The sequence below is a fragment of the Quercus lobata genome, chromosome 6 (assembly GCF_001633185.2).
Source record: "Quercus lobata isolate SW786 chromosome 6, ValleyOak3.0 Primary Assembly, whole genome shotgun sequence".
Classification (NCBI taxonomy): Eukaryota; Viridiplantae; Streptophyta; class Magnoliopsida; order Fagales; family Fagaceae; genus Quercus; species Quercus lobata.
In genome coordinates, this window is record NC_044909.1 from 23,699,855 (window position 1) to 23,713,324 (window position 13,470).

The following is a 13,470-nucleotide window of genomic DNA, read 5'->3' on the forward strand; positions in this document are numbered from 1 at the left end:
AGTGCTTCATTAAAGTATCTCAAATTTTGAATTGCTAGACCCCCAGATTGGATTGGAGAGCATACCTTGGACCAATTCACCAAGTGATGTTTAGAATCATCTCCCAGACCACCCCAAAGAAAATTTCGTTGAAGTTGTTCTATACGATATGCTATATCTACCAGAATTGGGAAAAGGGGGAGGGGATATGTAGATAAATTGGATAAAGTACTTTTTATGAGGGTAAGTCTCCCCCCTTTGGATTGATACAATCTTTTCCATCCCGCTAACCTCCTTCCCACCTTCTCAATGATGGGATTCCAAACTGCTCTATCTTTCCATTTTGCACTCAATGGAAGGCCTAAATATTTCATAGGAAGTGAGCCCTGGTTATAACCCAACACATCTACTAGCATCTCAAAATTTGGAACCACTCCCATAGGAACTAGTTCAGACGTGTCCAAATTAATTTTCAATCCCGATACAATCTTAAACCATGACAAAATCAGGCGCAAAAACAACATCTGGTCGATATCAGCATCGCACATAACCAACGTATCATCTGCAAAGAGAAGATGCATTACCTGTAAGTGATCACTTGTTAAGGTACTCACTAAATCCAGACAATTAACCTTCTGTCACTGCCTTATCCATCATTTTGCTAACTGCCTCCATAACAACAACAAACAACGATGAAGACATGTGCGGGGTGTTGGTGCTGACAAAATTTGTTGGAAGCTAGTATTGAGTAGAGGTTTTGAGGTTTCTATCACTCTTTATCTCCTTTTGTCATTGATTTTCCTTGGAAAATGGTGTGGCAATCGAAGGTTCCTCCTAGAATAGCATTCTTTTCTTGGACTGTTGCCTTAGGTAAGATCTTAACTACATATAATCTTTGGAAGAGGCATATGGCAGTGCTAGAGTGGTGCTTAATGTGTAAAAGGTGTGGTGAATAGGTGGATCACCTTCTTCTTCATTGTACTATAGCATATGAGTTGTGGTCTATGGTTTTTTGTTTGTTTGGTATACATTGGGTTATGCCATATAAAGTTAGCGAGTTGTTAGCTTCTTGGTAGGGCAAGTTTGGTAGACATCAAAATATAGATTTATGGAGGTTGGTGCCATATTGTTTGTTTTCGTGCTTATGACGGGAGCGGAATTCTTGATGCTTTGAGGATTGTGAACAATCTATTCTTGACATTAAGTCTTTTTTTTTTTTTTTTTGGTACCCTCCTTGATTGGAGCTATGTTGCACGGACACGGCGTTTTTGGCCTAGTACCCATATTTGACATGTGTCGAACACAAGTACTGGTAGGACACGCCCAAAATCCGAGTCCGAAAGGTGTCCCGTCTTTTTTATTTTTTGAATTTCGACACTGCTTCGACATGGTGGACATGGCATATCATTAAAAAAAAAAAAAAGAAGCTCAGGATTTTGACATTTGGATAAGCACTTATCATTAATCTTGTGCTAAAAAGCCCTAAAATTTTGCTTGCCTCTATTCTGGGACTGAATCTCACACAACACACACACTCCTCAGCCGAGCCCCTCAGTCCTTCATCTATGTTGAGATCGGCAAGTCGGATACCACTGTAGGGCTTAGATCAGGAGTAGAGCTTCTTCGACTGCTTTGGGGGTTGTTGGTAGTTTTAAATGACTTTACGACTACTTTCTTGGAATGTAAGGGGGCTTAACAATCTTTGGAAGAGAGAGGTTTGTAAGAATCTTCTAAAAGAGTGGAAGTGTGATATTGTATGTTTTCAAGAAATGAAAGTATCTTCTATTGATGTTGCTTTTGTTCGGAGTTTATGGGGTAGTCCTTTCATTGATTGTTCTGTTTTGGATGCTATGCAGACTTCGGGAGGGGTCTTGCTGATTTGGGATAAGAGGGTCTTTGAGAAGTTGGATTTAATTGTAGGACAATTTTCTGTCAGTGTATTAATGAGAGGAGTGGTGGACTTTGTTTGGGCTTGTACAGGTGTGTATGGTCCTATTGACAATGGACAGTGGTCTACTTTGTGGGAGGAGTTATCACAAGTGCATGCCAGGTGGCCCATGGCATGGTGTCTAGTAGGGGATTTCAATATTATCAGGTACCCAAGTGAAAGGCTTGGCTGTGAGTCTTTTAGCCTTGCTATGTTTGCATTCTCGGATTTTATAGAGAACAATTCTTTAGTGGATTTACCTTTAGAGGGGGCCTCCTTCACTTGATTTAGAGATTCTGGTCTTCCCTCTATGTCAAGAATTGATAGGGCTTTGGTTTCTCTTGATTGGGAGGAGCACTTTAAGAATGTATCCCAACGGTTGCTTCCTCGTGTTCTTTCAGACCATTGCCCTCTTTTGTTGGAAGCTGGTGTTGTTCGATGTGGTCGAAGTGCCTTTAAATTTGAAAATATGTGGTTGAAAGTAGAGGACTTTGTTGATAAAGTTAAGCAATGGTGGGATGGATACAGTTTTGCGGGCTCTCCAAGATTCATCTTGGTAGAAAAATTGAAGGCTTTGAAAGCAGATTTGAAAAAGTGGAATAGGGAGGAGTTTAGTGATTTGGCTTTTAGGAAGAAGAACATGCTCATTGAGCTGATGGGTTTAGATGTGAGAGAGGAGTTGGTGGGTTTTTCAAATGAGGAACAAATTCGTCGCCTTCAACTCAAAGGAGACAGAACAGTTGACTTCTCTTGAGGAGACTTTTTGGAGACAAAAGTCTCGGGCCTTGTATGTGAAGGAGGGCGATAATAATACTCGGTTCTTTCATAGATTAGCAAACTCTTATAGAAATGCTAATCAAATTAAAAGGATTGAGGTGGATGGTGTTCTTTATGAGGATGAGTCTAATATACGCTCTCAGTTAGTTCTCTTTTATCAAGGGTTGTATAAGGAAACTGAGGTGGAGCGTCCTACTATGGATGGGTTAGATTTTGCTTGTATTGAAGAGGAGGAGTGGTTATCCTTAGAGGAGTTCACGAAGGAGGAAGTCAACCAGGTATTAAGGGAGATGAAGGGTGATAAAGCCCCTGGTCCTGATGGTTTCACCATGGCTTTTTTTCACAAATGTTGGAGTGTTGTGGAAAAGGATGGCATGGGTTTTTTTGATTACTTTCATTAGTACTTTGTGTTTGAATGGTCTATAAATGCTTCGTTCCTCACTTTAATTCCTAAGAAGTGTAATGCTGTAAACATTAAGGACTTTTGCCACATTAGTTTGGTGGGTAGTGTATACAAGCTGCTGTCCAAGGTGTTGGCTAATTGGTTGAGGGTGGTTTTGGATAATCTCATCTTTGAGACTCAAAATTCGTTTGTTGGCAGAAGGCAGATTCTAGATCCAGTGCTTATTGCAAATGAATGCCTGGATAGCAGGTTAAAGAGCAGAATATCGGGTGTGGTTTGCAAGCTTGATATTGAAAAAGCTTATGACCACGTGAACTGGGAGGCCTTGTTTTATTTGTTGGGTTGGATGGGTTTTGGGTTGAAATGGAGGGGGTGGATTAAGGCTTGTGTTAGGTCTGTCCGTTTTTCAGTCTTGGTAAATGGATCCCTTGAAGGTATTTTTTGGAAGCTCTCGTGAGTTGAGACAAGGGGACCCACTATCCCCGCTTTTGTTTCTCTTGATTATGGAGGTTTTAAGTAGACTCTTGAAAAAGACAGAGGAGTGTAATCTTATTTGGGGTTTTCATGTGGGAGCTGTGAACTTCGTTGGTGTGCGTATTTCCCATCTGCTATTTGCTGATGACACTATCTTATTTTGCGATACCTCTAGGGATCAGCTGCTGTCCATAAGGTTGGTGTTGTCTTGTTTTCAGGCTTTTACGGGTTTGAAGGTCAATGTCGGGAAAAGTGAGATTGTCCCGGTTGGGGAGGTGAATAATCTAGATGCACTGGCTAATATTCTTCAATGTAGAGTGAGCAGTTTGCCTATGAAATACTTGGGGATGCCATTGGGAACTTCTTTTAAGACAACATCGATTTGGAATCCTATTTTGGAGAAAGTGGAGAAGAAACTATCTGAGTGGAAGTGTCTCTATTTATCTAAGGGTGGTAGGCTCATGTTACTAAAGAGTACTCTCTCAAGTCTCCCAACATACTTTTTATCTCTTTTTACTATTCCTAAAACTGTGGCTGCTAGATTGGAAAGTATTCAGAGGAATTTTCTTGGGGGGTTTTTTGAGGGGAGTTTCAAATATCCTTTGGTGGCTTGGGAAAAGGTGTGCTTACCCATTGAGATGGGTGGTTTGGGGATAAGAAGTGTGGTGCCATTTAATCAAGCTTTATTAGAGAAATGGTTGTGGAGATATGGTCATGAAGTTACCCATCTTTGGCGGCAAGTTATCTCCACAAAATATGGTGAGGTCAAGGGGGGTGGCGAACTAATGGTTGTAGGAGGACTCATGGGTGTGGCCTATGGAGAAGCATTAATGAAGGGTGGGAGAGCTTTTCTAAGCATCTGTCCTTTGTAGTGTGTGAAGGCACTCGTATCCGCTTTTGGCATGATAGGTGGATTGGTGATAATACTTTAAAAAATCTCTATCCTGAGCTCTACGTGTTTAGCGGTCAAGGATGCTTGTATCTCTGAGGTTTTGTGGATTCCAGAAGGTGGTACTGTTAGAGTGTGAAATTTAAGGTTTGTAGAGCTTTTGAAGATTGGGAGTTGGCTGCATTTTTTTTTCTACTTCAGCTTATCCAAACTTGTATTCCTTGGGGTGATAGGAGAGATACTCTTTGCTGGCGGCTAAAAGGTGATGGTAAGTTTGACACCCGGTCTTACTACCATGCGATTCGGGGTGCTTCAAATTCTTTGTTTCCTTGGAAGGGTGTTTGGAAACCAAAGATTCCTAAGCACGTGGCGTTCTTTTTGTGGACAGTTGCACATGGTCGGATCCTCACTTTGGATAATCTAATGCTTAAGGGTTGCCCTTTGGCTAATTGGTGTTGTATGTGTTGTTGTGATGGGGAGTCAGTAGACCACCTTCTTCTTCATTGTCCTGTTACTCATTCTTTATTGACTTTTATGATTCAGGCTTTTGGTATTCATTGGGTTATGCTAGGATTAGTGGCGGGTTTGTTATCTTGTTGGCATCAATGGCTTGGGACGCATAATTCGGACATTTGGAATTTGGTTCTAGGGTGCTTAATGTGGATTGTGTGGTTGGAACGAAATCGTCGTTCCTTTGAGGACAAGGAGAAGATGTTAGATGAGTTAAAGGTTTTATGCCAACGTAGTCTTTTGGAGTGGTCTTGTTGTTGGGGTTTTACTGATTGTTCTCTCTCTCTAAGTTTAGGTGTTCCCTTAGCTTAGTTTCTTGACTACCCTCTGTTTGCTGTGCTGATTGTTTCTTTTACTTCTTGTTGTTCATCATCATGAACTTCTTGTACTTTTCATTTTTTTGTTCTCATTTATAATAGATTTTTGATTATCTATCATAAAAAAAAAAGTAGATCGGCGACGACCACAGCTTCTCCGGCAACCTCATAGCCTGTCTCCCTCCGCCATTTCTCTCCCTCTCCTTCAGGTGTTGCGCTTCTCTCTATCATTTCCGTCGCTCTTTCTTTCTTCTTCTTCTTTTTTTTTTTTTTTTTTTTTTGCTTTGGCCCTTTGGCTTTTTATTTACACGCATGTTGCCGTGTTCTTGCATCTTATATATAATAGGTTTAGTATTTTTTATTTTGTTTGGTTTTATGATTTTAATTTTATAAGTGTGTTTTATTTTTTTCCCTTGAAACATATTTAAGGTAAAATCACTATTTTTTTCCCTTGAAACATATTGTAGGTAAAATCACTGAAATCAGTACTTTCGGTGTTAGTTTCTTATTTGTTGTTCTTATTTAATTTAAATTCTAGGCATAAACATATTTTGTCTAAAAATATTAAAAAATATACCTAAATATTAATTAATTGCTGTACCCATGCCGTGTCGTACTCTTGTTTTTTAAAAATTGCCGTACCCACGTATCCGTACCCTTCTCGTACCTGTGTCCATGTCCATGCAACATAGGATTGGAGTTTAGTTTTGCCTTTTTATTCTTGTTTTTCTCTCCTCGATCTTATTGATGTAATCTGGGTTCTTGATTTGTGCCACTATAGTACACTTCCAATGTACTTGGTTTTTCTAATAAAATTTCTTACGTTGCTTATAAAAAAAAATTGATCTTGAGAAAGCATATGATAGGGTTTGTAGAGAGGTTATGTGGTAGGTTTTAGAAAGAAATGAGTTCCTCTAAAGTATATTAAATGGAGCTGTATCTAGTGTGAGACCAAGTGGAAGTACCACAAGTGAGTTTCCTGTCACTATAAAATTGCATCAAGGATCAACCTTAACTTCATATCTCTCATATCTCTTTGCACTTGTGATGGATGAGTTCACTACATTGATTCAAGATAAAGTCCCTTGTTGTATGTTTTTTTTTTACAAATGTTATTGTTTTAGTGGATGATACTAGACATAGAGTTAGTGTCAAGTTAGAATTTGGAGAGATGCTTTAGAGTGTAAAGGTTTTCGGCTAAGTGGAAGGACTAGAAAACATAGTACATGGATTGTATGTTTAGTAAAAGTAGAAAAAGGATGGAATTATAAGACTTGATGGTCAAGAGATGCCAAAGAGCAACAACTTTTGATATCTTGGATCAATAATTCATGTGGATAGAGAGATTAAAAATGATGTGAATCATATGATAAGAACATGGTGGATGAAGTGGAGAAGTGTAACATGAGTAACTTGTGATCTTAGAATCATGTCATGTAATCTGCTATTGTGGCAGCATGTATAATCCACTATTACAATAGAGGCCTCTTTAGCTCGAGAAACATGGAATATGTTTGAAAAGGCATCCTTAAGTATTACACCTCTACACCAAGAATTATGCCAAAAACAAATCCCAATCCCATTACCAACTTTATATGTAATGTATAATAATTTTTAAATTTTTTTCTATGGTAAATGCCCAACTTCTTATTTAACCAAAATTCTTGATTTGAGATCTTTGAATTATGATAAAATTTAATTTAAAAGTGGTTTACACTTCACAAATTTTTTAACTAGGCAATATACTTGATTTATAAAATTTAATATCAGCACTCTCTGCTCCCATAATAATGGGATGGAGGGTGAGGTCATGGGTTCAAGCTGTTGGATGCGTGTGTAACTTACCAATAAAAAAAAAAGTTTCGAAGTGTTCAAGATTAAGAAATTATCATCCAATCATCTATCCCAAATGCCAAAATTTTAGATTTTGACCCTTTAGAAAATCTCAAAGATTGCTAGGAAAATTAGTACAAAATCAATTATAAAAGAACGTAAAGCATGACTTTATTAAGTTAAAGCTAATTGGGGAAAAAAAAAACTTTTTTTGAGTCATGGAAAAATTACTTTGATGTAAATTTTACCATATAAGAAACAATACATATGTTAAATCATGTCAAAAGGCATAGTTCTTTTATAAAAAAAGAAAAAGAAAAAGTTTAAAAGGCATACTTGATATATATGGACTGTCATTTTAACTTTAAGTAATGTTACACTATTTAATATATTTTTATTGAATGAAAATTTGACTAATCCTCTGTTGGATTATGTGTCCTGATATCGTCCATACTTGCAAAAATTCAAAATGGTTTGAGACCAATAACTATCTCATCTATAAATGATTTAAATTTCAAGTTTTTATATTTTAAAATTGTGCTTAATAGATGAGTTTATGGATTAAATAGTAAATATTACCTGATTGATACAAAATTTTACGTGCGTGTTAAGAACATAAAGAACATGTAATCCAATAGTGGGAATTTCAAAATATTACTCCATTAAAAAGTTGTTAGGTGGTGTAATATTGTTTAAAGCTATACACCAGGTGTAACTTGATCTGACCCTATATATATATATATATATATATGATAACAAACCTTTTTAAAGAAGAGCCCTTTGGACTCGTCTCTAGCCTATAATACCTACAAGCAATTGACATCACTTGCCAAAATTAGTTGCCAAGTAATCCAGGAATTTAGCTCCTCCCCTCTCGCAATAAAATTTCTTGGTTTTCCACTGTTTCATAGTAAAGGAGACTGTCATGTTAGCTACATCCTTGATTGAGTAAAGGCTCTTAATCTTGAGAATTGGGCTTGGTAGTTTAAGCTTTTGGGTTTGGGTGGTGTCTCACAGTCTCTACTGCTCATCTATATTTTTATTTATTTATAAATTTGATAGTTAGCACCATATCCTCACTTATGTTGGCATTTCTAGATTGATACTTCACTTGTTAGTAACCAATTAACCAAAAACCTTGGGATTTATCTGCCAGAACTCTGTTGGACCACTTGCAGTATCTTCAACTTGAAAATTTCTTCTGTTATATTGTCATGGTGTATACCCATTTACCTTCAGTTTTCTATGATCAATTTTAGTTTCATGGTAGTTGATAGTTGGACATCTATCTGCTCTGCAGGACTTATTTTGGAACCCGTCAATGTTCTATTGCAAAGAGTTGAGCAAGAGGCTTTTGCTAAGGTAAATATCATGATATTTAATTTATTCTCAGTTGTACTGCGAAAGAAATGCCAATGGTTTGAAAATTTAGTCTCTTGGGTCAACGGTGAAACATAAAATCTCAAGTCTTGATCCTCTGTTTCTCCTTCTTACTTAAAGCATGTTGACAAGTAATTTTAAAATCCACACACACACACACACCTAATGTTTTGTAGTATTCCATTAAATTGTTTTTAAATGAATGCTCTCCTTCTCACTCTTCTCTTTGTAAAAATTCCATTAAATTGTTTTTAAAGGAATGCTCTCCTTCTCACTCTTCTCTTTCCTAAGAGAATGTAAAACTGGATTACATATGAAACAAAGAATTTGGTTCAGATTGAGGTCAAATGTTTAAAAATTCTGTAAGGTATTGGAGCCATTGTTAGAGGGGCTACAAAGTTATCACAGTGATGGATCATTATTGTGCAGTTTAGGTTTCCAGATTTGCTTCAATGTGTATCATCGCTTAACAAAATCAGGTTAGAAAAGATTCAGAATTGTCAATAGGGCATGCCATCTTATCATCTAACAGGGTGAGATGCATATCATCTTACTTATGAGGGCCTAAAGCAAGTTCACCATATCCTATAGTGTGATAGCATTATACTGGTCAATGTGGGTCTCTGAGAAATAAATGATTTTGGAGATGGTGATGGGGATTATATGACTTTCAGAATGGACAGGTCTTCTGTAGTTATTTGATCTACCCACCTTGCTGTATAAGCAACTAACTTTCTCTCAAAGACAGCCATAACTATGTAGAATCCAGATTGAACTCATAATCTTTTCTGGCATGCTGTAGTAAAGGTTCATTGTTAATTAGTTATTAGCAGGAATAGTGAGATTTTTGATTGACATACCCTATGCATTGGAATGATTCCTATAACTCATTCTTGTGGTGTTGAAGGCCTTGCAAGCAAGTTCTGAAGGCCAGAATGACAAAATTCTTCCTGAAACACCAGTGGTGCATGAACAACTTTGGGTTGATAAATATGCCCCAAGTTCGTTTACTGAGCTTCTCAGTGATGAACAGACAAATCGTGAGGTAAATATGTTTTTTGGTTTCTCTGAAAGCTTCTTATAAGGAAAATGTTTCAAAAAGGATTTATTTTTCTGAGGCTGCTGTTTCTTTTGACTTTTGTCTCTGTTACTTAACTCTAGATAGTTGTCTAACTACAGGTTCTCTTATGGTTGAAACAATGGGATTCTGGTGTTTTTGGATCTGAAATTAGGAGTACATCAGATGAGGTTTTGTCTGCTTTGAAACGACATTCTTCTATTGCTCAGCATCAAAAACATTCTGATTCAAATTTTCTGAGGAAGAACAGAGGGCCTAGATGGCGTAATGAAAGATTTAGAAATTCAAACAATTTGGATCACGAAAATAGTATTTCTAAAGGGGTTCAGGACTCATTGAACAAGAACTCAAGGCTCACTGGCCCACCAGAACACAAGGTAATAAAAATGGCTTGGAATTATTATCATTTTTTAAAGCTGATATGTTTCATTCCTGTGCTTTTTTCTTGCATAGAATCTTATAAATGCATATTTCTTTGTGTCAATTCTGAAGCTTTTATGGTTACACTCTTGATTAAAGCCATTTTAATATTAGTTGGTACCTTTTATTGTGGCTTTGCCTCATATCATATGCACTTGCAACATCTTTGCAGTTTTTGAGAAATTACTTCAGCTAAAAAGAGATGTACCCACATATGCATTAACAAACAAACAAATATGCAACAGTGAAGAACATCAATTGTCTCCTCAATTTGCATTATAGTAGGACTCAGAGTCTCTACCTCTTCTAATAAACTATTTTTGGGTGAAGATTAAGTATTGAAGTATCCCATTAACTCAGATATAGTTACTGTAAACGGGTGGGTATGTAAGAGATGATCTGTTTTACTATTTGATTGATATTTCTTGCCCTCAGTTGGAAGAGCTACTACTATTTTCTTATAGTTTTGATTATTTTAATATTCTTTTGTCCACAATTTCTAACTCACATTTAGAAAGTCAAGGACACGTGTTCTAACAATACCTTGCTTGCTTGGATATAATAATTTCATTCTGAAGAAATATCTTAGCTCTATTGGAGTTTCTATTTTTTCTCTTAAGTTTCTCTCTCCTGGATATCATGGACTTCACACTATCATGTATAAACAACAAACCTTGTATTTTTAAGGGGAGCTTATTAAGTGGATTTTTTTGTCCTTGTGTATCATGGTGGGGTAGTCCTAGTCAATGAAACGAAATCCTGGTTTGCTAGATGGTTTCGTTATTCAAAGAAGCTGTATGCAGTCCCATCCTAAATTTGCCCAATGACAGATTGTTACTATTTCATACTGACCATTTAAAATTATGTGAAGACCAGCATTGAGCTGCTTCAAGAGTTGAGACAACTTAGGTTGAAGATTGTCCTTAGCAAGATTGGGTTTCTAGAGAGAGTGAAGTGCCAAGTCTCACTAGTGAATTTCCCGTGCAGAGTGATTTCTCTACCCAATAAATTATCATGGATGCTGTTGGGAGTAAATCTTTTAAAATTCTTTATTGTTTGGGGTTCACTTTGGAAGAGTGTCAAATGAGACTGAGTTCTTGGAAGAAGGTGCATAGAGAGGGAAAATTTCTTTTGTTATGAGTGGAAATGAGGAAGGCTTTACTGCAGTTGTCTACTAGGAAAGAGTATGCTCTTAAAGTAAATCAAGATCCATTAATAATTAAGGCTCTGTTGACAGCCTCAGGGAGGATTTATAATTTTGTGTAATGTTGCATGAAATGGATACGTGTAATATCATCTCCTCAAGGAGAGCCCTAGGAGGAAGAGTCCTAGAGATCTTACAATTTAAAGCCCACTGGCCAAGCTTGTGTGCTACTCTGTTGGACTCCCTCCTAACCCAGCTAAAAGAAATATTTCCACTGGTATCTGCTGCGACTAACTCTTTACTTTACTCCATCATAGCAGCTTCCCATCCAGCATTTTTATTGGGCCCATTAATCAAATCAAGCACAGTGATCACATTGTCCTCAATGATCACTTTATTCCAGTTGCCTCAGTGACGCCCATCTTACTACTAGAGCTTTTGCAATTGTGGAAATAATGGCCACCACTATTCTCATCCTGGCTTTAAACTGATATACATTCATGATTCCTCAATGTAGCTGCTATGAAAATTCTCTCTCATAATTGCTGCATCTACACTCATTTTAAAACAACTAACAGGTGGTTTAGACCACTGCTTCACCGCCCTTTCCCCTTTATCTTGATGCTCACTTTCTCCTTCATAGTACTTCCACTACTTCTTCTAACTCTCATTAGAAATTTATTTATCCTTTTTCTTTTTTTTTGGGGGGGGGGGGGGGTGGGGGAGCCACATCACTAGTGCATATCTGATATTTAATAGATCTTATTTAATTTATGAATTTAAGTAGTCTTTTTTTTAATGGAATTGGTTAAGAATTTTCTTTTACTTATAAAAAAAAGATTTATTTCTTTCCTACCTGGTTAAGAAATTATTTCCTTCCCTTGGGTAAGAAGTTAGTTCATTTTTTCCCTTGCTGTAACTTGGAAACCCTATTTAAAGGCCCTAAAACTCAGTATTGGCATGTTTGTGTGTGTAATAAATTATTTTTGGAGTTTTCTTCCAATGGCTTGGTGTGATTCTGAACAACTTTAGGTGTTGAAGCCTAGGTTTCTCTCTTTCTCCTGCCTGGTTCTGACACCTATGTTTTATTTGTTTTCATTCTTTTGTATCCTTTTGTGCACACTTTCCCAATGAGAATTTTGTGCTACATGATATTCTGGTGGGATTGTCATAACATAAGATTTTGGTCTTAGGGCGATTTATGATGGAAAATAAAGACTTTTCTTGTGGCTGCTTTTGAGGCATGAAAGGCAACTATCTGATTCTGGCTTGATTATGAGCATGACTACAAGCCTCTTTTGATTCTGGACCTTTTAGCTGTGAACTATATCTACAAATAGGGCTGTAAATGAACCAAGCCGTTAATAAATAGCTTGGGCTTGGCTCGATAAAAAGCTCGTTCATGTTTGTTTGTTTATAAACAAGCCAAGCTTAAGCTTTAGTTTTAGGCTTGTTTAATAAACGAGCCGAGCCCGAGTAAAAAAATTTTGTTCATGAACAAGCTCGTGAACACCAAGGCTCGATACAAAAGTAATAAAACAAGTTGAGTCTAGGCTTATTTATGAGTTTGTTAATAAAATTAATATGAGCTGGACAAGTAAACTCATATCTTTCTAAAACTTTAATTAATTATAAGTTAAGACTACTCATCCAAACCAAATAGGCTAGATAATAAACTTGATATAGGCTTGATAATATACTTATGTTGGATCTGAAGCTCAAAAGCATGATATTGAGCTTGAGTTTAGGCTTGATATTGAGCTCGAGTTTGGCTTGACTAATGAATCAAGCCAAGCCAAGCCAAGCCAAGCCGAGCTAAAGTTTTTATACTTTATAACGTGCTCAAGCTTGAACATTATTTGTAGGCTTGTATCAAGCTCAAGCCAAGCTTGAACATTCTATTTTTTCTGTCGAGCCGAGCTTGAACATTCACTACTTGACAAAGCTCGGCTTGTTTACAGCCCCACAAATGTTGATGCAAGATTCTTTGCTTATTGCTTTGTGAGAATAGTTAGGTCTTATTGTTTTGCATGACAATGGTTCATAAGTTTATGCAAGATTCTTCAGTGAGGTAGTTGTTGGAATCTAAAGATGCAGAGATAAGTTATTTGGATTTTACTTCTCACTCTTTGTAGACTGTGTGTACAATTTATTAAGGAGGATTGAGAAAGATAATAAGATTGATGCTTTTCTCAAATTCAGCACACTGTTTATTTTCATATGAACTTCAGTTTGAGTGTTGTGTGGTGTTGTTATCTGTCACAGATTCATCCAATCTCTTAGATGCTGGGAAACGAGAATATAATTTGTGTTAAATTCTTACTCTACAGTGGATTGAT

General features: G+C 36.8%; 1 protein-coding gene across 3 annotated transcripts in view; it reads left to right on the forward strand.

Moving 5' to 3' along the window:
- The window catches only part of LOC115995297 (chromosome transmission fidelity protein 18 homolog), a 35,342-nt gene that overhangs the window by 3,380 nt on the left and 18,492 nt on the right, over positions 1 to 13,470 (forward strand). For all 3 annotated transcript variants that reach the window (XM_031119805.1, XM_031119806.1, XM_031119804.1), the window contains exons 2-4: positions 8,410 to 8,471; positions 9,397 to 9,534; positions 9,669 to 9,944. In XM_031119805.1, coding sequence (XP_030975665.1) covers positions 8,410 to 8,471; positions 9,397 to 9,534; positions 9,669 to 9,944 — 476 coding nt within the window. The remainder of the gene's footprint in view (positions 1 to 8,409; positions 8,472 to 9,396; positions 9,535 to 9,668; positions 9,945 to 13,470) is intronic.